The sequence below is a fragment of the Pongo pygmaeus genome, chromosome 19, assembly GCF_028885625.2.
Source record: "Pongo pygmaeus isolate AG05252 chromosome 19, NHGRI_mPonPyg2-v2.0_pri, whole genome shotgun sequence".
Lineage (NCBI taxonomy): Eukaryota > Metazoa > Chordata > Mammalia > Primates > Hominidae > Pongo > Pongo pygmaeus.
In genome coordinates, this window is record NC_072392.2 from 17610208 (window position 1) to 17634898 (window position 24691).

At 49.5% G+C, this 24691-nt stretch overlaps 1 protein-coding gene across 1 annotated transcript in view; it reads right to left on the reverse strand.

Moving 5' to 3' along the window:
• LOC129017499 (misshapen-like kinase 1) overlaps positions 1-14303 on the reverse strand; it is a 42575-nt gene extending 28272 nt beyond the window's left edge. Inside the window, 11 exon segments of the mRNA XM_054458127.2 lie at positions 191-260; positions 742-898; positions 1145-1239; positions 1392-1446; positions 1744-1874; positions 2355-2445; positions 2889-2999; positions 6076-6198; positions 6290-6346; positions 10272-10337; positions 14280-14303. Of these exon segments, the coding sequence (XP_054314102.1) occupies positions 191-260; positions 742-898; positions 1145-1239; positions 1392-1446; positions 1744-1874; positions 2355-2445; positions 2889-2999; positions 6076-6198; positions 6290-6346; positions 10272-10337; positions 14280-14303 (980 nt within the window).
• Between the last annotated feature and the right edge of the window lie 10388 nt (positions 14304-24691).

A 24691-nucleotide genomic window follows, 5' to 3' on the forward strand; every position in this document is an offset into this window, starting at 1 on the left:
AATTGCTCTCTCCCCAGCTCTTGTTCAGTCATTCGTTCCACTTCTTAGCACTCAGGAATTTGGTTTCTAGGAGTCTCTACCTCTCTGTGCCCACCACCCCCAGGCCGAGAGTCCCCAAAGCCAAGCACCACTGTAGACCCCCCACTCAGTGATGACCCCCCCTAACCCCCACTCCGCCTGCCAGGCCTACCTGGGCTCTCCTTCCTCTCCATGGCCGTCATCTTCCTCCTCGCTGCCGCTGTGCTCATATTCTGTCTCCTCTGCAGGGGGAGACCACTGCAGTTAACTCACCCAGTGCCCCAGAGCCAGGGAAACCTCGCGTGGGGAGAACCAGAAGGTCTGTCTGGGTGGGCAAGCATGAGGGGCCCCCCCACTTCCTGGGGGCAATGGGAGGACAGTGGGTCTCAGGTGTGGGCCTGGACAGGGACCAGGACTGGGTCCCAGGGCAGGTGAGGTGTGACAGAGCCTGTGCTTGTGCTCGCACACACGTTATTAGCATGGAGTTTTTGTAAGGATGTGAAAGGCCGGTCCTCCTTTGGAAGGCTGACTCACATTGGGAGGGAAAGGGGAAAACCCCTCGGGGGTTGCAAGTTTGAGAACCATCTCCTTGGACAGGGAGAGCTGGGGCCAAGGAGGGGAGCAGGAAGGGGAGCCAGGAGCGAGCAGGGCTGGCAGAGAGGAGCCAGGCTGGACTGTCCCCTAGTACCTGCCCCCTCCAGCCTGCCCCCTGACCTTTCTCACCCCACTTCTTCCGGGATCGGTCAATGTGGTTCTTAAGCCGTGTGCGGACCTGCCGCTCCGTGCGCTGGTCCCGGATGAAGGGAAACTTCAGTAGCTGCTCCGTGGGTGGGCGGCTCAGGTAAGTCTCGATGAGACATGTGTCAATGAAGTCAATGAACTTCTCAGACCGGGAAACAGTGGTGGCTCACACTGGGAGGGTCCCCTCAGAAGGGATGGGTGCAAGAGGAAGAGGGTGGATCACTCATCTACAAGCCACCTTGACATCCCTCCTGTCTTCATATCCCAACACCAGTCACCACCCTCTGCCCCCCAAAATCTCTTCTCTGGTGAGATCCAAGCCTGAGCACAGAGGGCATGAAGGTGGGGATGGCCCTGTCCAGGGACCTTCCTTCCCAGAGCCCACACTCTCAGAGACCTACCACTTCTTGGACTTGAGCCTGGGCGGAGGGTTCCAAGGAATGAGGAAGAGGGCTCGCATGGGGTTCATGTCACACAGAGCTGGACACAGAAGAGATGCCCTCAGTCCCTTTCACTGCACTGGGAGCTACAGGACTAGCTTCCTCGGAGCTACAGGACCACCTCCTCCCTACAGCCGCTCTCTGGGCCCTTCCCTTCCCTCCCCTCCTACTCCCGGCAGACTCAGAACTTATGGGGGGCTCCCTCTGCCATCTCGATGGCTGTGATTCCTAGAGACCAAATGTCACTCTATAGACGGGAGAGAAGGAACAAGTGAATATTCCTGACAGCTCTGCCGTGCAACCTCTCTTCACCCACCATCCTGGCCTCTCAGGAGCCTTCCTGGGCCACACCCCTTCCTGCAGCAGTGCCCTCCAACCCATCCCATCTTCCCACCCACACTTGCCTTGCCATAAGATGTTCCCCAGCCCCTCACTGCTAACATCATCCGACCTTCCTCTGTTCCCCAGCCTGCTCAGGCCCCACGGTCCCCATATTGCTTCCTGCCCTTGGCAGCCCCCATGCTCCCAACTTTCCACTCCATACCCTGTAATCGTAGGTGGCATCAGGGTTCTCATCACAGGCGATGACCTCTAGAGCCATCCAGTAGGGAGTCCCAGTGAAAGTGTTCCGGCTGCCCACGGTGCGGTCCAGCTGAGCACTCACCCCAAAATCCACTGTGAAGACACAGAGGGAGGGGTCAGCATGGGGAGTCACCTCTGCTTCCTTGCCTCACATCCCTGCATGCACACACAGGACTCGCCTGGGCCAGCTGTGGTCCTGGCCCGACCCAGACACCCCAGCACCCTCCTTTACCCCAACAACACCCTGAAGAACCCGATTCCATCTTCCTGCATCTTAGAGAAAACCCAGGTGAAAGGATCACGGACATTAGCCCAGGCAGGAGGGTCGTCAGATCCCATCTCCCCAGAGCAACCTGCAGAGCACCTGGCCCGTAACAGGTGACAGGTGAAGAGCTTCCCGAGGGATTTTCAGCAGGAGGCAGGGCATTCCAGGGGGACAGGGGAAAGGGGAGGGAGTGAGCCTCCCCAGTAGGGAGGGAGTTGGGCCTGAGCCACCAGAGGGGAAAAGGGGGCCCCTCATTCTCTGTTCTGGAGGTGAAAGGGCCCCATCAGCCTCAGAAGGAGCCGGCGCACCTAGCTTGACCGCAGCATTCTCTGTCAGCAGCACATTCTGCCCCTTGATGTCTCGACGGATCACCTCGTGGGCATGGAGATGCGCCCGACCCTGGGACAGGAGAGCAGGGAAAATTAGCCATGCTGTTGGACGGGGTGGGAAAGAGTAAGTGGAGAGTGAGTTGAGGGGACAAGGAGCAATCAGTCTGGACAGGGCTGGGCTGAAGGAGCAGATCCTCTCCACCAGGAGCCCAAGCAAGCTGAGCTGTCCTGGAGAGCTTCCTCAGAGAGGTGGCTGCAGGTGAATTCCCAGCAGTTGCAGGGTTACAGGTGGAGAAGCGGCAGAGCTTGGAAACAGAGGAGCTTGTCTCATCCAACAGCCTGAGACTTCTCAAGGTGGGGACCCTGCTTCCACATCCCACCCGCATCAGGCCTGCTGCTCCCTAAAGAGGGCAGTGATGTCTCCTCCCAGTGCAGGGAGGATCTTTGCTCATGGAGAAGCTCCAGCCAGGGTAGCAGAGGAGGAGAAGACAAGGGGAGGGGCCTTGAACTCACCCTGAGGATCTCCCTGCAGATGTAGGCGATACAGTTCTCCTTCAGGGCGTTGCCTTTCATGTTCTTTACCAGGTCAGTCACTGAACCAGCACCACAGAACCCCATCACCAGCTAGGATCCCAGGAAGGTACCGAAAGGAAAAGTATGAGTCAGACAAGCCCCTCCTCTCCTGTCCTGATCCCCCACTAAACTCCTGGAGGAGGACCAGAGACCTTGGGGCTAGAACTGGTATGAGCTAGACAGCAAGGGCCGCAGAAGCCTCGCAAAGGCCACAGGATCTCCTGAAGTCAAGAGAGAGAGGGAAAAAAGGCTGGGTGCGGTGGCTCATGCCTGTAATCCCAGCACTTTGGGAGGCTGAGGCAGGCGGATCACCTGAGGTCAGGAGTTTAAGACCAGCCTGGCCAACACGGTGAGCAAGACTCTGTCTCAAAAAAAGGAAAAAAAATAAAAAAAGAGCGAGAAAGAGAGAGAGGGGGGAGAAGGAATACAGATGGAAAAGAACTGGCAGGGTGGGGCTGGGTTTAGGGTAGGAGTCCAAGGAATCCCTGAAACTGTAGACAAAATGATGCAGGTATATGCATTTTCCTTGAGGAAGGGTCTAGTACTTTCATCAGATTCTCACTGGGATTCCAAACCCTAAAGCAGTTAAGAACTACTGCTTCACAGCTGGGCACGGTGGCTCACGCCTGTAATCCCAACACTTTGGGAGGCCGAGGCGGGTGGATCATGAGGTCAGGAGTTCAAGACCATCCTGGCTAACACGGTGAAACCCCGTCTCTACTAAAAAAAAAAACAAAACAAAATTAGCCGGGCGTGGTGGCAGGCACCTGTAGTCCCAGCTACTTGGGAGGCTGAAGCAGGAAGATGGCATGAACCCAGGAGGCGGAGCTTGCAGTGAGCTGAGATTGCGCCACTGAACTCCAGCCTGGGTGGCAGAGTGAGACTCTGTCTCAAAAACAAAAACAAGAACAAAAAACTACTGCTTTGGGCCAGGCGCAGTGGCTCATGCCTGTAATCCTAGCACTTTGGGAGGCCGAGGGAGGCGGATCACGAGGTCAGGAGTTAGAGACCATCCTGGCTAACATGGTGAAACCCCATCTCTACTAAAAATACAAAAAATTAGCCTGGCGTGGTGGTGGGCGCCTGTAATCCCAGCTACTCAGGATGCTGAGGCAGAAGAATCACTTGAACACGGGAGGCAGAAGTTGCAGTGAGCCGAGATCATGCCACTGCACTCCAGCCTGTGCGACAGAGCGAGACGCTGTCTCTGAAAAAAAAAGAACTTCTGTTTTGGATCAGGGGCTGGCCCAAGGCCTGCTTCTGTGTGGTCAGCAAGTCAAGAATGGTTTTTATTTATTTTTTTTTTTTTGAGACAGGGTCTTACTGCAACCTCCGCCTCCCAGGTTCAAGCGATTCTCCTGCCTCAGCCTCCCAAGTAGCGGGGATTAGAGGTGCCCGCCACCATGCCTGGATAATTTTTGTATTTTCAGTAGAGACGGGGTTTCACCGTGTTGGCCAGGCTGGTTTTGAACTCCTGACCTCAGGTGATCCACCCACCTCAGTCTCCCAAAGTGCTGGGATTACAGGCTTGAGCCATTGCATCTGGCCTGGTTTTTACATTTTTAAATGGTTGCGGGGAAAAAAAAAAGGAATCATATTTTATGACATGTGAAAGTGAAAAAACATTGAAACGTGAGTGACCTCAGTGAAGGCGTTGGGGGTATAGCCACACTCATTCATTTACGTACTGTCTATTGCTGCTTTCGTGGTACAACAACAGAACTGAGCAGCTGGAACAGCAAATATGACCTGCAAAGCCTGAAATATTTACCATCTGGCCCTTCACAGAAAAAGTTTGCCAGTCCCTGACTTAGAAGCAGAAAAGGGGCTAAGAATCAGTGATTCTCCAGGTCCGCTAGAGACAGAAAGAGTGCGTAGGGTCTACCTAGACAGCTGCAACAGGGAACCTGGGAAGACCCGGAGAGAAACTCCTCCAGCACAGAGTAACAAGGCCAGGAGATGAGGAGGGCTCTGGGTCTGCACCTCCCAGGGAGAGCAGCTGAGACCCAGAGGCAGAGAAGATGGCTCCAACCAGTCTTCCTGGGAATCAGCATGCTTGTCCAAGTTTTCACTAAAAGCCACATCCAATGCAGGAACAGGTTGGATGGACACGTATATTTGCATATGCAATAAAAGTAATTTGCATGTGCCTACTCCTTGGAGAGCAGAGCACAGTGAGAGGAGGGGAGGACCTGTGCCCAACAGGTCCAGAAGAGGGCGCCTGGCCACTAATGCCTCTAGCCGGCCACAATCTCCACCACACACACCTGGGAGGTAGACCTCCCTGCCACCTTTCTCCCTTTCTTTGTGTGCATGAGTGTGTGTGTTCCCAAAAAGCCAAAGGGCCTTGGAGGCCAGGACCATGGCTCGTGCTCATCTATACAGAGTATACAGAAGTGCTTAGTAAGTGCTTGTCATCTGAATGGCTGCTGGGAGGGGAGACCTGGCGTCAGCGCTGAAACTCCCGACAGCCATTGCCACACTCCCTGCTGCTCCATCCTCAGGGACTGGGCTCAGTATCACAAAGGGTAAGGCTGGGAAAACATGTCAGCACCAGTGCCCAGGCTAGGGAGATGAATGACTCTTAGGAATGTTCTGGGCCAGGCAGGAGGAATTTGGGGGAGGCCCCAAGCTCTGCAGCAGGCTCTGGTTTGAATGATGACACAGAAGGGCTGGGTGCACTGTAGCATCTGGGGTGCTGGGAGGGATCTGGGCCCTGTTATCTCCCACAAATATTTTGGTTCTGTTGCTTTCCCAGGAGCTGTGCTCAAAGGCAGGAAAACTGATGGACGGCCTCCCCACAGTCTCTCTAGCCTTTGCCAAGATTATATTTATTTATTAACAGCCGATCGCACAGTGTGAGATACTGGTTAGGGGAAGGGTTGGGGCAAACGCCAGGACCCCTCCCTACAAAACACTCAAAGGACAAGGTGCTGCAATTCATGGGGGCTGGAGTGCAGGGCCATCCTTGAGGCAGGAGGCCCCTCTGGGTCCAGGGACAGGGGAGGCTGGGTAGACCAGAGGGAGGGTAGCTGGCAAGGAGAGATGCTGGGCACTGATACTGAGTCCTAGTGAACAGCCCGGAGACAGGGACTGGGGGGAGGGCAGGCAGGAGGGCGTTTCTCACCGAGAGCTGGTCATCGTTTCCCGGGGGACTCTTCTTGATGAAGCTCCATAGTAGATGGCAATGTTGCAGTGGTGAGTATTTTTTCAGCATGTTGATCCCCTGTTTGATCTCTTCCTCCTCGTCCTAGGCAAATGGGAGGAGCTGAGCCCTGAGACTCCCCCCACACTCCCTTCTCGCTGGTCCAACCCTCCCACTGCCCAGCTCCACTCCCTACCTCCGTGACATCCGTGACCTTGATGGCAGCCAGCTGCCCAGTCTTGACATGCTGACCCTGCAGGACAGAGGGATCTGAGTCTATGCTCAGAGAGCCGAACGCAGAGAGGGCTTGACTCTAGGAGACACAGCTTTTAACTGTTTTCTTTTTTTTCTTTTTTTGAGACAGAGTCTTGCTCTGTCGCCCAGACTAGAGTGCAGTGGCGCGATCTCAGCTCACTGCAAGCTCCACCTCCTGGGTTCATGCCATTCTCCTGCCTCAGCCTCCTGGACAGCTGGGACTACAGGCGCCCACCATCAAGCCCGGCTAATTTTTCATATTTTTAGTAGAGACAGGGTTTCACCGTGTTAGCCAGGATGGTCTCGGTCTCTTGACCTCATGATCCGCCCACCTCGGCCTCCCAAAGTGCTGGGATTACAGGCATGAGCCACCGTGCCCGGCCCAACTGTTTTCTATCTTACAAAGTGCCCCTCAGCCGGGCGCCGTGGCTCACACCTGTAATCCCAACATTTTGGGAGGCCGAGGCAGGCAGATCACTTGAGACCAGGAGTTCGAGACCAGCCTGGCCAACATGGGGAAACCCCGTCTCTACTAAAAATACAAAAATTAGCCGGGTGTCATGGTGGGCACCTATAATCCCAGCTACTCAGGAGGCTGAGGCACGAGAATTGCTTGAACCTGGGAGGCAAGCCGAGACCGTGCCACTGCACTGCCACCTGGGGGACAAAGCGAGACTCCTTCTCCAAAAAAAAAAAAAAAAAAAAAAAAGGAAAAAAGAAAGAAAAAAAGAAAGTACCCCTCATTGTGGCTACACACCTCAGTGAATGTGCTGTTCGTGGGAGTGGACAGAGGGAGGCGCTCCCGAGCCATCATGGCCAACAGAAAAACCACCTATAGTGGACTTCCAAGTTACAGGCTCAATAAAGGCGAAGGGGCTCCTCCCATAAAAACTCACGACAGATGAGGGAGAAACATTTATGTTCTGTTCCAGCCTCTCTGGCTTGGACTTTCTACAGTCTGAAAGTTAGAGCAGGGCATGAAAGATACTTCTCCACCCTAATGGAGGATGGAGGGAGTAGAAGAAGGAGGCTAGGGAGGGAGGGGCTCTGCCTCACCCTCTTCTCCTAAGCAAGACAAAATGCTGCGGTGCTTTCCTGACTCACCAACTCTGGACCAGGAGGCCTCTCCCAGAATCAACTTCACCCACAAAGCTTTTTATTCTTGTCGACAGGGAAAGAACAGAGACAGAGCTGAGATTTTAGGGAACTCAGAGAAACACAGACGGGCCAGCCGACATGTGCTAATGCTCCTGTCACCAGTCCTAGTGGGAAGAAACTTCCTCTTCTTGAGTGTGTCCCAGCCATTGCTCTCCTCCCCCAACATCCTTCTGAAATTCCTACTGGGAGCATCTAAGGCTTGGAGAGGAAAGCCCAAAGGCTTCCTGGGGAGGAGCAGGGTGGAGGAAGGTGGCCCCTCATGGGGATGGACTGGCTTTGCCAGCCCATGGGTAATTTTTATCCTCAGCCATTCAAGACCCCAAGCCCAGAGACGCAGGAGCAGATGGCACCACTATTCCCACGGCAACAACAAGGCAAGAGATTGCGGGTGGGGTGCCTGTTTCCCCAAAGTTTGCAAGAGAAGTAGCCTAAGAGAAAGGCAGGTGGTCTCAGTGACACAGGAAACACAGGGCTAGAGATGCAGAAGAGACTTGTGACAGTATCCAGCACTCTGTCTGGAGATGAAAAAGCCACGGGCCCCAGGAGGCTCCAATCAGAGGCAGCATTCACCCTGAGCATCCTCATTCCCCGCTGCAGCGGCTTCCCGTCATCCAAGTGTGAGCAGTGGTCAGGCCACCTCATTCCCCGCTGGAGCAGCTCCCCCTATCCAAGTGTGAGCAGTGGTCAGGCCACCTCATTCCCCGCTGGAGCAGCTCCCCTTATCCAAGTGTGAGCAGTGGTCAGGCCACCTCATTCCCCGCTGGAGCAGCTCCCCCTATCCAAGTGTGAGCAGTGGTCAGGCCACCTCATTCCCCGCTGGAGCAGCTCCCCTATCCAAGTGTGAGCAGTGGTCAGGCCACCTCACTCCCCGCTGGAGCAGCTCCCCCTATCCAAGTGTGAGCAGTGGTCAGGCCACCTCACTCCCCGCTGGAGCAGCTCCCCCTATCCAAGTGTGAGCAGTGGTCAGGCCACCTCACTCCCCGCTGGAGCAGCTCCCCCTATCCAAGTGTGAGCAGTGGTCAGGCCACCTCACTCCCCGCTGGAGCAGCTCCCCCTATCCAAGTGTGAGCAGTGGTCAGGCCACCTCACTCCCCGCTGGAGCAGCTCCCCCTATCCAAGTGTGAGCAGTGGTCAGGCCACCTCACTCCCCGCTGGAGCAGCTCCCCCTATCCAAGTGTGAGCAGTGGTCAGGCCACCTCACTCCCCGCTGGAGCAGCTCCCCCTATCCAAGTGTGAGCAGTGGTCAGGCCACCTCACTCCCCGCTGGAGCAGCTCCCCCTATCCAAGTGTGAGCAGTGGTCAGGCCACCTCACTCCCCGCTGGAGCAGCTCCCCCTATCCAAGTGTGAGCAGTGGTCAGGCCACCTCACTCCCCGCTGGAGCAGCTCCCCCTATCCAAGTGTGAGCAGTGGTCAGGCCACCTCACTCCCCGCTGGAGCAGCTCCCCCTATCCAAGTGTGAGCAGTGGTCAGGCCACCTCACTCCCCGCTGGAGCGGCTCCCCCTATCCAAGTGTGAGCAGTGGTCAGGCCACCTCACTCCCCGCTGGAGCGGCTCCCCCTATCCAAGTGTGAGCAGTGGTCAGGCCACCTCACTCCCCGCTGGAGCGGCTCCCCCTATCCAAGTGTGAGCAGTGGTCAGGCCACCTCACTCCCCGCTGGAGCGGCTCCCCCTATCCAAGTGTGAGCAGTGGTCAGGCCACCTCACTCCCCGCTGGAGCGGCTCCCCCTATCCAAGTGTGAGCAGTGGTCAGGCCACCTCACTCCCCGCTGGAGCGGCTTCCCCTATCCAAGTGTGAGCAGTGGTCAGGCCACCTCATTCCCCGCTGGAGCGGCTCCCCCTATCCAAGTGTGAGCAGTGGTCAGGCCACCTCATTCCCCGCTGGAGCGGCTCCCCCTATCCAAGTGTGAGCAGTGGTCAGGCCACCTCATTCCCCGCTGGAGCGGCTCCCCTATCCAAGTGTGAGCAGTGGTCAGGCCACCTCATTCCCCGCTGGAGCGGCTCCCCTATCCAAGTGTGAGCAGTGGTCAGGCCACCTCATTCCCCGCTGCAGCGGCTCCTCCCATCCAAGTGTGAGCAGTGGTCAGGCCACCTCATTCCCCGCTGGAGCAGCTCCCCTATCCAAGTGTGAGCAGTGGTCAGGCCACCTCATTCCCCACTGGAGCAGCTCCCCTATCCAAGTGTGAGCAGTGGTCAGGCCACACGAGAGGGCTGGGCTGGCCAGGCCAACCTAAAAGCTACCATTGGTGGCTGAAAACATGCCACTTCTGTCAGGGACAGAGGCAGCTCAAAAGCAGGAAGCCTGAGCTCTGGCTCCAGCAGGCCCGCTGTGGGAGCACAGGTCACTTCCCCTCTGCAGAAGGCCACCCATTAGGTCCCAGTACCTCAAAGTCCTGTGTCTCTTTGTGGTCCAGGGAGAAGCCAAACCCACACCTCTGGCCTTAGCTCTCTCTGAATCCCAGGAGAGTTCTGACACACAAGGCCGTATGCCCTTCCACCTGCTCTCACTGCTGCAGGCCACCCTGCGTGGCTGCTGGCCTGTTCCCACCATGTCCGCGATTGGCTCTGCACTCAGGTAGAGAGAGGCATCAACAGTGCCTCCTCTTGGGTGCTCTTTCCTCTCCCCGCCTCTACCTTTCCAGGGCCCCAGCCTCTGGCATCTCCCATAGCCCCCCTCAGACCTACAGACAAGAAACCTACTTCCTTCCACTCCTCCCAAGAGTGCCCTGCAGATGTGGAGGTCATACTTCCACACCATTCATCTCACCTCGTACACCTGTCTGTAGGTTCCATTGCCAACCACCTCCACAAGCTCAAAGATCCTAGCAGGGTCCTAGGGGCAGGGGACAGGAGGGAGACAGAAGAATACTGTGTCAGGACTTTAGAAAAGGATTACAGAGCTAGATGGGGGTAAAGTGGTATCCAGTCAAGATATGAGAGTGAACACCAGCACATCAGGAGGGCACGTGGCAGGAACCCTGGTGGCTGGCTGCCCTTTTCCTGGATTGATTCAGAGTGAATGTTCTATGGGAAAAGTTGGAAGAAGTGAGTGGCCAGGTGCGATGCTCACGCCTGTAATCCCAGCACTTTAGGAGGCTGAGGCGGGTGGATCACGAAGTCAGGAGATCGAGACCATCCTGGCTAACACAGTGAAACCCGTCTCTACTAAAAATACAAAAAATTAGCCAGGCGTGGTGGTGGGCACCTGTAATCCCAGCTACTCGGGAGGCTGAGGCAGGAGAATGGCATGAACCCAGGAGGCGGTGCTTGCCGTGAGCCGAGATTGCGCCACTGCACTCCAGCCTGGGCGACACAGCGAGACTCCATCTCGGAAAAAAAAAAAAAAAAAAAAGAAGTGAGAGAACGTGGAAGTCAGAGCCCAGATGGCTTTTCAAAGACATGTTCCCAATTTCAAATCCACCGAGAAACTGCATCTGTATCCTCATCTGCAAAATGAGGGTGCCTGAGTACCTTCCTCTGGGGTTGGTACTCACATTTTAAGTGAAGAAATGCCCATCAAATGCTTCAGATGGTTCCTGGCGCCAGAGCGTGTGCCCAGTAAAAGTTAATGACCATTATCATTATCTTACTTCTTAAAAGCAGGGATGAGGAAAGCTAGCAGGGAGCAGGAATTTCAGGGCCACAATCCTTTTGTCCTTCCCTCTTCCCAGTCCCCCTGAGACTGAGGGCTTCCAGGCCAGGGTTTGAGGCAATCAGGGGCAAAGGGACCTGGAGGGAGGGAGTGAGCAGGTGATGGTGAGAAAGGGCCTCTGAGAAGGGAGAACTTTCTGTTCCTACTTTTCTGAGCCAAGCAGTGCCAGGAGGAGAGGGCCCAAAGGGCTCGAACAAAGCCTCTAAAGAGGATGGTCCTCCCCCTGGACCAAGAGCAGGCAGGCCTGGCCTCAGCAACACAGCTGCTGTCAGGAGGCCACCCACACCCTCCTGGCAGAACCTTTTTTTTTTTGAGAGAAAGAAGTTGGAAGGTGGAGCTGCAAGCTGAAGAGAGATACAGCCCTGTACTGTCCACACTCCTGCACATCCTACAGAATGATGGCTCTTTTTTTTTTTTTCTTTTGAGACTGAGTCTCACTCTGTCACCCAGGCTGGATGCAGTGGTATAATCATAGCTCACTGCAGCCTCAGTCTCCTGGGCTCAAGCAATCCTCCCACCTCAGCCTCCTGAACAGCTGGGACCACAGGCCTGCACCGCCACTCCTGGCTAATTTTTTTTATTTTTAGTAGAGACGGGGTGTCACTATGTTGCCCAGGCTGTTCTCAAACTTCTGAGTTCAAGCAGTCCTCCTGCCTTGGCCTCCCAAAGTACTGGGATTACAGGTGTGAGCCACCACGCCTGCCTCAGAGCCAACAGTTCTGACAGTTCTGGTGTTTCACAGGGCGGGCCCGTCCCCACCGCTGCGGGGACCAAGCGGAGGCAGAAAGTAAGGATGGCACTTAGGAATAAACTCTCCTGGCAACACGTGGCCTCTGTGCTGACAATACTAAAAGCATATAATCTAAAACTCCTTTCTCCTTGATTTTGAAAGCTAATATAGGGTTTCTTGGAGAAAAAAAAATCCCACAACCAAAAAACCCCACATCCATGCCAATAAAAGCACTTCATCCACTGAAGTAATAAGCCCAAGGAAGATGACTTGTGCGTGTTGAAGACCAGAGAGACACCAGCCCAAGGCTTTTAAAAAATGTCCTCAATGTGCACTTTTTCCATTTTCTCAAAGAGGAGCTGGAGAGCAGAGATGTGCCCCTGGCACCCTGTGCGTGCCCTATCAGAGCATGTACCACGAGGCATTGTGACTCTACATTTACTTGTCTGATTCACTGGAGAAAGGGACTGAGCCCTCCCTGCTCACCAGATGTCTAGCACCTTGCTGAGGCCTGGCATGCAGCAGTCTGAGAAAACACCCCAGCCTGCTCGGGAGGAAGTAATGACAGAGCTGAAGGGGGTTCCTTCTCTGTGCTCTGAAGGGGACTGGGCTGACCAGACCAAGAACTTTGTGGGTCTACATTCAATTATTTGGCTTCAGCTAAAGTTATGAAAAAAAAAAAATTCTTGGCCGGGCACGGTGGCTCACGCCTGTAATCCCAGCACTTTGGGAGGCTGAGGTGGGCATATCAAGAGGTCAGGGGATTGAGACCATCCTGGCTAACACGGTGAAACCCCGTCTCTACTAAAAATACAAAAAATTAGCCGGGGGTGGTGGCGGGCACCTATAGTCACAGCTACTTGGGAGGCTGAGACAGGAGAATCGCTTGAACCAAGGAGGTGGAGGTTGCAGTGAGCTGAGATCACACCACTGCACTCCAGCCTGGGCGACAGAGCGAGACTCTGTCTCGGGAAAAAAAAACAAAAAAACTTAACAAATTTATTTATTTATTTTTTTAATGGAATTTTGCTCTTGTTGCCCAGGCAGGATTGCAATGGCAAGATCTTGGTTCACCGCAACCTCCACCTCCTGGGTTCAGATGATTCTCCTGCCTCAGCCTCCTGAGTAGCTGGGAGTACAGGGGTGTGCCATCACGCCCAGCTAATTTTGTATTTTTAGTAGAGACATGGTTTCACCGTGTTGGTCAGACTGGTCTCAAACTCCTGACCTCAGGTGATCCACCCGCCTCAGCCTCCCAAGGTGTTGGGATTACAGGTGTGAACCACCTTGCCCGGCCTAATTTTTTTTTTTTTTTTTAGAGTCACATGTTGCTCTGTTGCCCAGGCAGGAGTGCAGTGGCATGATCACAGCTCACTGTAGCCTTGAACTCCTGGGCTCAAGCAATCCTCCCACCTCAGCCTCCCAACACATTAATATTATAGGCATGACCCAGCATGCACAGCTAAAACAACATTTAACAGGCAGGATCCACAGGAAACAGGATCCACAGGAAAGAGAGGCGTAAATCACAGCAGGATCCACAGGAAAGAGAGGCGTAAATCACAGCAGGATCCACAGGAAAGAGAGGCGTAAATCACAGCAGGATCCACAGGAAAGAGAGGCGTAAATCACAGCAGGATCCACAGGAAAGAGAGGCGTAAATCACAGCAGGATCCACAGGAAAGAGAGGCGTAAATCACAGCAGGATCCACAGGAAAGAGAGGCGTAAATCAAAGCAGGATCCACAGGAAAGAGAGGCGTAAATCACAGCAGGATCCACAGGAAAGAGAGGCGTAAATCACAGCAGGATCCACAGGAAAGAGAGGTGTTGTCACTGCAATGCAAAGGGCTAATGAGAGGTCTTTCTGACCCTGAGAACTGGAAGGAACCTGAGAAAAGTCATCTCATCTGTCTTCAGTTCTAGATTAGAGGCTCAAAGACCATAGAGTTCCCTATAGAGCTGCCCAACAGAAGAACTCATCCATTCCGGGGCCTCTGAACTGACTGCTGGGAACTCCTTTCTTGAATCAAACTGTAGTTCTTTCTGAGATGGAGGGAGACAGGAAAAAGGACCTATGGTCATAATTTTCTGAACACTCCTAATCTAAGAGGGAAAATACTGTGGGCCTGTTAGAGCTATAATGATCTGTCACCATCAACTCAAATCACTACAAGTACATTTTAATTTTGTAACCTTGACTCCCAATCTGTCTCCTTCCCCTATGTTTGGGTGGCACTGAGGGATGAAGGAATATTTGAGGTCAGACACCCTGGGTTTGGATATTGACATTTAATGAGTTTCAAGTCGGTTTCCTGAAAACTCCTACTGGAAAGGGTGATTCAGAGAAGCAAGCTGAGGTCCCGCACGCGGCACTCTGATTGTGGTCTCTCACCCCCTCCTCACCCAGATGCTCCATGTTTCAATAGCAGCACCGCTTTCCCACCACAGTCCAGCCTCTGCCTAATCCTCCTCCTCCTCCCTTTCCTGTATCGCAGCCACCCTGTCCTTTCTGCCTTCAAAATGTGCTTGGCTTGTCCACCACCTCAGACCAATCCCTCATGTCCTCCCTCCTGGAGCTCTAACCTCCCCCATGTCTTCCTTCTGCTGCCACTGATTTAATTCTTCCAAAATGGCGCTTTCCTGATTTTACTCTTCTGCCCAGAACTGGTAGTGGGGCTCCCCAATGCTCAGAGAATCCCAACACCTCAGCCTGCTATTTAACGATGCCCCGTTATTATCCAACCACTAAATATCTTCTGAGTGAGCGCCTCCATTTGCCCTGCACTGGGCTAAGCCCTAAGCAGGGAAAACCTGTAAGGTAATTGTATCTCATTTCATTCATCCACTGCATATTTCTTGAGCACAAACTATGTAGTAACTCCTGAATTAGACACAAAGGGAGCTCACCGATATATGAGAAATATAAAACCTTATAATTTTATAGATTGGCCAAGTACTCAAATATGAAAATGTGGCAGTCTACGATTATATATTATAACAGCAGCCGAAAGCACGAAAGCCGCTGAAATGCTGCTTGGTGTGGCAGAAAGAGCACGGGAGGGGGTTTTCAACTCTGGCACCAGTCATGTGTCTCTGTGCAAGTATTTAACTGTTTGAGGCCTCATTCCCCTCCCACAAGCTAAGAGGGGGTTGGATTGTGTAAAAAGTCCACTTTAGGGTTGGGCGTGATGGCTCATGTCTGTAATCCCTGAACTTTGGGAAGCTGAGGAAGCCAGATCATCGGAGGTCAGGAGTTCGAGACCAGCCTGGCCAGTATTGTGAAACCCCGTCTCTACTAAAAAATACAAAAATCAGCTAGGTATGGTGGTGGGCACCTGTAAACCCAGCTGCTCGGGAGGCTGAGGCAGGAGAATTGCTTGAACTCAGGAGGCGGAGGTTGCAGTGAGCCAAGATTGCGCTACTGCACTCCAGCCTGGGTGAAAGAGTGAGACTCCTTCTCAAAAAAAAAAGAAAAGAAAAAAGAGTGGTGAAGACCATGCTGTGTTGTGGGAGAGCAGTCTGGGTTTGAATGTTGAATCGGGGATGTTAAAGGATACACAGGTACATTCTATTGTCATGCTGTGCTGTGGGAGAGCGGTCTGGGTTTGAATGTTGAATCGGGGATGTTAAAGGATACACAGGTACATTCCACTGGGCAGTTAGAAACAAGGATCTGTAAATACAATTTACAAGCATTTGTGAGCATGAGAGTTGGAGACACAAACAAGATATCCAGGGAGAGTGTGGATGGTCACGGGCAACATGTGAGAGCAGCAGAACAGACGCCAGAAGAGGAGATGGTCATGGAGGCTGCAGGGGGGATAAGGGTAGTGATGGCCTCGAATGCAGCAGAGCAGCCAGAGGGCACTGAAAAAAATCTCACTGACCTCAGCAGCTACGAAACCACTGGGAACTGCCACTGTGTGAGCAGAGGGCAGACAGTGGGGGCTGGAGGAGACAGGAGTGTGCTGAGGAATTGAGGGCAGCACCCTTTCTGGAGAAGTCTAACCTTGAGAGGAAGGGGGAAAATCAGATGACAGCTAGAGCTGGCAGCAAAGTCAGACAGTAGGGTTTTCAAAATAGGGAAGATTGTTCATGATTATGGAGAGGAAGAAGCCAAAAAGGGTGGATGTTTGAGGAGTTGATTTTTCTTTTGTTTTTGAGACAGAGTTTCTGTCACCCAGGCTGGAGTGCAATGGCGCGATCTTGACTCACTGCAACCTCCGCCTCCCGGGTTAAAGCAATTCTCCTGCTTCAGCCTCCCAAGTAGCTGGGACTACAGGTGCGCACCATCACGCCTGGCTAATTTTTTGTATTTTTAGTAAAGACGGGGTTTTACCATGTTGGTCAAACTGGTCTCGAACTCCTGACCTCGTGATCCACCTGCCTCGGCCTCCCAAAGTGCTGGGATTACAGGCGTGAGCCACTGTGCTCAGCCAGTTTTTGTACTTTTTATGGAGACGGGGTTTCACCATGTCACCCAGGCTGGTCTCCAATCCTGAGCTAACGAGATCCACCTGCCTTGGCCTCCCAAACTGCTGGGATTACAGGGGTGAGGCACCATGCCTGACTCTGTCCATCCTTCTTTTTTTTTTTTTTTTTTAAAGACTTAGTCTCATTCTATTGCCCAGGCTAGAGTGCAGTGGTGTGATCTCAGCTCACTGCAACCTCCACCTCCTGGGTTCAAGTGATTCTCTTGCCTCACTCTCCTGAATAGCTGGGATTACAGGTGCCCACCACCACACTTGGCTAATTTTTTGTATTTTAGTAGAGACAGGATTTCACCATGTTGTCCAGGCCAGTCTCAAACTCCTGACCTCAAGTGATCCACCCACCTCGGCCTCCCAAAGTGCGGGATTACAGGAGTGAGCCACTGTACCCAGCCTGTCCATCCTTTTGATGGGAGCCATCCTAGTAAGTGTGAAGTGGTATCTCATTGTGGTTTTAATTTGTATTTCCCTCAGGAGGCTGCGGCAGAAGGATCCTATAAGTCCAGGAGTTCGAGGCTGCAGTGAGCTATGATCATGCCACTGTACTTCAGCCTGGGCAACAGAGTGAGATCACCTCTCTACCCCATCTAGAAAAGGATGGACAGTCAAAAGTGTTGATGAGGGCATGGGAAAATTGAAATTGTCATACACTGCTGCTGGGAATGTTAAATGGTCCAGCCACTTTGGAAAACAGTTTGGCAGTTCCTCAAATGTTAAACAATGAGTTATCATATCACCCAGCCATTCCACTTCTAGGTAGATACTCAAGAAAACTGAAAACATATATCCACACAAAAATATGTAGATGGATGCCCACAGGAGGATTATTAATAACCAAAAAGTAGAAACAACCCAAATATCCATCAACTGATAAATAGATAAATGTGGTATATCTATATAATAGAATGATATTGGCAATAAAAAGAAATGAAGAGCAGGTATGGTGGCTCGTGCCTATAACCCCAACGCTTTGGGAGGCAGAGGCGGGAGGATCACTTGAGGTCAAGTGCTTTGAGACTGCTTGGCAGGTTTGAGACCAACCTTGGCAAGACAATAAGACCACATCTCTACAAAAATTTAAAAAATTAGTGAGGCATGGTGCAATGTACCTGTAGTCCCAGCTATATGGGAGGCTGAGGTGGAAGGATCCCTTGAGCCCAGGGGCTGAAGGCAGTAGCGACCTATGATAGCACCACTGCACCCCAGCCTGGGTGACAGAGTGAGTGAGACTCTGCCTCTAAAAAAAAAAAAAAATTAAAAACAAACAAAAAAAGGAATAAACTGCTGCTAGATGTTGCAACATGGATGAACCTTGAAGACATTATGCTTAATGAAAGAAGCTAGTCACAAAAGGCCACATATTATGTGGCTACATTTATGTGTAATGTCCAGAATAGGCAAATCTAAAGAGATGAAAAGTAGATTACTGGTTGCCAGGGGCTGGGAGGAAGGAGAAAATGGGTAATGACTGCTAATGCATACGGGGTTTCATTTGGGGGTAATAAAAAGGTTCTGAAATTAAATAGTGAAGATGGTTGCATAAGTCTGTGAGTATACCAAAAACCACTTTAAAATATTTCATTTTAATTTTTGTTAGTTTGTTTTTTGAGACACAGTCTCACTTTGCTACTGAGGCTGGAGTGCAGTGGTGTGATCTCAGCTCACTGCAACCTCTGCCTCCTGAGCTCAAGCAATCCTCCTGTCTCAAACTCCCAAGTAGCTGGGACTACAGGCACACACCACCGCACCTGGCTAATTTTTATATTTTTTGTAGAGATGGGGTTTCACTATGTTGCCCAAGCTGGTCTTGAACTCCTGAGTTCAAGTGATCTGCCCGCCTTGGCCTCCCAAAGTGCTGGCATTACAGGCATGAGCCACCACACCTGGCCTAAAATATTTTAAAAGGGTAAATTTTATGGCATGTAAATTATATTTCAATAAAGCTGTTATTAAATATAATAATCCTTCAATATCACTAATAGGAGAAATGCAAATCAAAACCCAATGAGATAGCATCTCATCCCAGTTAAAGGGTTATTATCAAAAGATAAAAAGGCTGGGCATAGTGGCTCACACCTGTAACTGTAATCCCAACACTTTGGGAGGCTGAGGTGGGAGGATCACTTGAGCCCAGGAGTTCAAGACATGCCTGGGCAACATAGTGAAACCACTCCTCTACAAAAAATAAAATAGTCTCAAAAAAAAAAAAAATTGGCTGGGTGCAGTGGCTCACCCTGTAATCCCAGCACTTTGGGAGGCCGAGGCAAGCAGATCACAAGGTCAGGAGATCGAGACCATCCTGGCTAACACGGTGAAACCCCATCTCTACTAAAAATACAAAAAAAATCAGCCAGGCATGGTGGCGGGCGCCTGTAGTCCCAGCTACTTGGGAGGCTAAGGCAGGAGAATGGTGTGAACCCAGGAGGCGGAGCTTGCAGTGAGCTGAGATCGCACCACTGCACTCCAGCCTGGGCGACAGAATGAGACTCCATCACAAAAAAAAAATAAAAAAAAAAAAAAAGCAAGACCTCAAACTATTAAAATTATAGAAGAAAACCTAGGAAATACCCTTCTCGACATTGGCCTTGGCAAAGAATTTTTGGTTAAGTCCCCAAAAGCAATTGCAATAACAACCAAAAGAGGTGGAATCTAATTAAACTAAAGAGCTTCTGCACAGCAAAGAAAACTATCAACAGAGTAAATAGACAACTTACAGAATGGGAGAAATATTCACAAATGATGTATCTAATATTCAGAATCTATAAGAAAAACTTAAATCAACAAGCAAAAAACAACCCCATTAAAAAATGGGCAAAGGACATGAATAGACACTTCTCAAAAGAAGACATACAAGTGGCCAACAAACATGAAAAAATGCTGATCATCACTCATCATCAGAGAAATGCAAATCAAAACCACAATGAGCTGCCTTCTCACGTTAGTCAGAATGGCTACTAAAAAGTCAAACAACAGATGCTGATGAGGCTGCAGAGAAAAAGGAGCACTTATACACTGCTGGTAGAAATGTAAATTAGTTTAGCCAGTGTAGAAAACAGTTTGGAGATTTCTCAAAGATCTTCAAACAGAGCTAACATTCGACCCAGCAATCTCATTACTGGATATGTACCCAAAAGAAAACAAATCATTGTACCAAAAAGACATGTGCACTCATATGTTCATTCCAACACTAGTCACAATAGCAAAGACATGGAATGAACCTAAATACCCATCAATGATAGACTGGATAAAGAAAATATGGTACATATACACCATGAAATACTACACAGCCATAAAAAAGAAGGAAATCATGTCCTTGGCAGCAAGATAGATGCAGCTGGAGACCATTATCTTAAGCAAACTAAGACGGGAACAGAAAACCAAATACTGTATGTTCTCACTTAGAAATGGGAGCTAAACACAGAGTACACAGAGACACAAAGATGGGAACAGCAGACACTAGGGACTCCAAGAGGGGTGAGGCAGGTGGGGGACAAGGCCTGAAAAGCTAACCATTGAATACTATGCTCACTACTTGAGTGATGGGATCAACTGTACCCCAAACCTCAGCATCACACAATATAGCAATGTAACAAACCTGCACATGTACCCCCCCACAATCTAAAATAAAATATATATGTACACACACACACACGGAGAGAGAGAGGGATTGAACATAACCTATCATGCTGTACTTTGGTGAGGTAAAAAAAAGTTATTTTAAGTAAAATGCACATGGCTACTGGTTTTCAAAAAGACTATGAACCATCTGACTTTCACCACTTTTTTTTGGCTTCCTAATTCGGAGAGAACAAGCCTATGAGGCATCATAGACAAACAGGTCTAGACACCATATTTTGTGAAGAGTAAATAAAGCAGACACATATTTATATTTCTAATTTTACAGAGATTTAACAATTTAATAAAAATTATGCCCGACAAAATGAGTTTTGGGTTTCATCAAATGTAAAATGTTTTGAAAACTAATCCAAAATATTCACACACACACACACACACACACACAATCACACCAGCAGGAAATACTATTCTTATGATCAAGATTGGAAGCATCTTATTTTCTATCTCTTCCCTGCAATCTCATTATGACTAGGTTACATCATAAAAGGGCACTAATGAAAATGTGAATTGTCTTTGCATATCCACTCCGGCAGCTGCCTCGGTCCATTTCTGTCAGGTGGGGGACAGCACAGGTGGCATCAGTGGAGTCATTCTTGAATGACTACTCTTTTTAACTGTTTTCTTCAATTTCCTGTTACCATTCCTATTTCCTTTATGCTAAACCTCCTGCAGGCAGCCACCTCCCTCTAGCTTTTTATTCTTTCCAGTGTTCTTGGCAGCATGGCTGACGGGCTGGGGAGGCTGTAACCAAGGGGCCTTCCTTCATGATATGGTCCAGCCTCGGAACGGGGCGGAGGCAGAATGGACAGGGTAGCAGGAAGAACAAACAGGGGTCTGAGGCGAGTTTATACTTTGGGAGCCCCTATTACTGGTCAGTAACATGACAGGTTTTCTTTTCTTTTCTTTTTTTCAGAGAGGGTCTCCCTCTGTCACCCAGGCTGGAGTGGAGTGGCGCTATCACAGCTCACTGCAGACTTAAAACTCCTGGCCTCAAGCAATCCTTCTGCCTCAGTGCTGGGATTCTTTTTCTTTTTTTGACATAAAGTGAAAAGAAGGTAATGGCTGTGGCAGATACAAGATATATATATAATCTGGGTAGATTCTGGTTTTAAGACATATGACTGCTGATATGACGGAGACTCCCAGCCATGCTAATTTACTATCTGGGCTAGGTCTTGGCTGAGGCTGGGTTTTCCCTGCCAGCTTCTTTCTTTCTCTGTCCCCACCTCCCCAAAAGGTTTGAGGCTGGGAAGGGAGTGTTGTGGTGCCAGAATCTTCTAAAGGTTTAGCAAAATATTTTAACAATGCAGTAGGAGTTGGTGATTTTAAGGAGGGTTTCTATTTAGTGTGAAAGATACAACAATAAAGCTTCTGCAGGAAAACATAGGAGAGTATCTTCATCATCTTGGAATAAACAATGTCTTACACAGAACACAAAAAGCATTAACCGTTAGAGAAAAGATTGATGAATTAGACTTAAGAACTTTGTTCACCAAAAGAAGAACATTTAAGGCACACTGGATGAAGGTATTTGCCACACAATTATTTGACAAGGGACTTACATCAAGAATACATAAAGAACTCTTAAAAGCAATAAGGAAGATAATGACAAACTGATTTTTTTTTTTTTTTGAGACAGAGTCTCTCTCTGTCGCCCAGGCTGGAGTGCAGTGGCACACTCTCCGCTCACTGCAACCTCCACCTCCCAGGTTCAAGCGATTCTCCTGCCTCAGCCTCCCAAGTAGGTGGGATCACAGGTGCCCACCATCACGCCTGGCTAATTTTTGTATTTTTAGTAGAGACAGGGGTTCACCATGTTGGCCAGCCTGGTCTCGAACTCCTGACCTCAGGCTATCTGCCATCTCAGCTTCCCAAAGTGCTGGGATTATAGGCAGGAACCACTGCTTCCAGCAGACAATCTGATTTTATAAATGGGCAAAAGTTCATGTTCTGCTTACAGAGCCAATAAATCTCACCCCCCAAACAAACAAGGATGATGGTTTCCAGCTTCATCCATGTCCCTGCAAAGGACATGAACTCATCCTTTTTTATGGCTGCGTAGTATTCCACAGTGTATATGTATCACATTTTCTTTATCCGGTCTATCATTGATGGGCATTTGGGTTGGTTCTATGTCTTTGCTATTGTAAACAGTGCTGTAATAAACATACGTGTACATGTGTCTTTATAGTAGAATGATTTATATTCCTTTGGGTATATACCCAGTAATGAGATTGCTGGGTCAAATGGTGTTTCTGGGTCTAGATCCTTGAGGAATCGCCACACTGTCTTCCACAATGGTTGAACTAATTTACATTCCCACCAACAGTGTAAAAGCATTCCTATTTCTCCACAGCCTCATCAGCATCTATTGTTTCTTGACTTTTTAATAATTGTCATTCTGACTGGTGTGAGATGTTATCTCACTGTGGTTCTGATGTGCATTTCTCTAATGATCAGTGATGTTGAGCTTCTTCTCATATGTTTTCTGGCCACATAAATGTCTTCTTTTGAGAAGTGTCTGTTCATATCCTTTGCTCACTTTTGGATGGGATTGTTTTGTCTTGTAAATTTGTTTAAGTTCCTTGTAGATTCTGGAAATTAGACCTTTGTCAGATGAATGGATTGCAAAAATTTTCTCCCATTCTGTAGGTTGCCTGTTCACTCTGACGGTAGTTTCTTTTGCTGTGCAGAAGCTCTTTAGTTTAATTGGATCCCATTTGTCAATTCTGGCTTTTGTGGAAATTGCTTTGGGTGTTTTAGTCATGAAGTCTTTGCCCATGCCTATGTCCTGAATGGTATTGCCTAGGTTTTCTTCTAGGGTTTTTGTGGTTTGGGGTTTTACATTTAAGTCTTTAATCCATCTTGAGTTAATTTTTTTATAAGGTGTAAGGAAGGGGTCCAGTTTCAGTTTTCTGCATATGGCTAGCCAGTTTTCCCAGCACCATTTATTACAGAGGGAATCCTTTCCCCATTGCTTGTTTTTGCCAGGTTTGTTGAAGATCAGATGGTTGTAGATGTGTCTTGTTATTTTTGAGGTCTCTGTTCTGTTCCATTGGTCTATATCTCTGTTTTGGCTACTGTAGCCTCGTAGTATAGTTTGAAGTCAGGTAGCATGATGCCTCCGGCTTTGTTCTTTTTGCTTAGGATTGTCTTGGCTATACAGGCTCTTTTTTGGTTCCATATGAAATTTAAAGTAGTTTTTTTCTAATTCTATGAAGAATGTCAATGGTAGTTTGATGGGCATAGCACTGAATCCATAAATTACTTTGGATTTATGACCAATGTATGACCAGTTTCACAATATTGATTCTTCCTATCTATGAGGATGGAATGTTTTTTCATTTGTTTGTGTCTTCTCTTATTTCCTTGAGGAGTGGTTTGTAGTTCTCATTAAGGAGGTCCTTCAAGTCCCTTGTAAGTTGTATTCCTGGGTATTTTATTCTTTTTGTAGCAATTGTGAATGGGAGTTCATTCATGATTTAGCTCTCCGCTTGTCTATTGTTGGTGTATAGGAATGCCTGTGATTGCTGCACATTGATTTTGTACCCTGAGACTTTGCTGAAGTTGCTTATCAGCTTAAGGAGTTTTGGGGCTGAGATGATGGGGTTTTCTAAATACAGAATCATGTCATCTGCAAACAGAGACAATCTGACTTCCTCTCTTCCTATTTGAATACCCTTTATTTCTTTCCTTTGCCTGACTGCCCTGGCCAGAACTTCCAATACTATGTTAAATAGGAGTAGTGAGAGAGGGCATCCTTGCCAGACTTATCTTTAAAGAAAGTATTTGCAAAACACATATCTGAAGAAGAACTTGCATGCAAAATATACCAAGAACTTGTGAAATTCAAAAGTAAGAAAATAAACTACATTTAGCAAATAGACAAATATATGTAGTAATACCTCCCAATAGTAGATATTCTGATGGAAAATAAGCATATAAAGACATGGTGAACACTAGGGAATTAGGAGAAAAAAGTAACGCACTGTAGGCTAAGGAAAGCAAATTAAAACAGCAATGAGATAGATAGCCTATACACATCGATTAGGACAGTTATATAAACAACAAACAAGCAAAAGCCAGCACTACCAATCCTTGGTGAGGATACAGAACAGGAACTCTCCTTCATTACTGGGGAGACTGCAGAATGGCATAGCCACTTCACAAGATAGCATGGCATGTTATTGCAAAGGAAACTGCAGCATCAGATAGTATGCAGCAACCGTGCCCCTACACATCTACCCAACTGGTGTGAAAACACATCCACATACAAACCAACAAGAAAATACACACAGCAGCTTTATTCACAATGACGAAAACCTGGAAGGAATCAAATCGTCCTTCAGTGAACACATAACCAAACTGTGTCACTTGTAACCCAAGGTAGGAACAGGTGATGGAGACACATGAGACCTTTAGGGTGCAGCAGAGGAAATGGGGACAGACACACGAGAAGGCAGACTGCAGCCACAAGGATTTCAGATACAAAAGGAAGACACTGACCACAGGCACATGGTATGGCAGCCTTGAGGACAGATATGTCTGCAGGCACAGGGCAGCTGGGGAATGAAGACACTTGAGGATGGATATGGACCTCTAGGTGATGAGTGAAGACCCAGGTATCCTGACATGGGCCACATGGACAAGGAATGGATACACATGAGGGAAGACATGG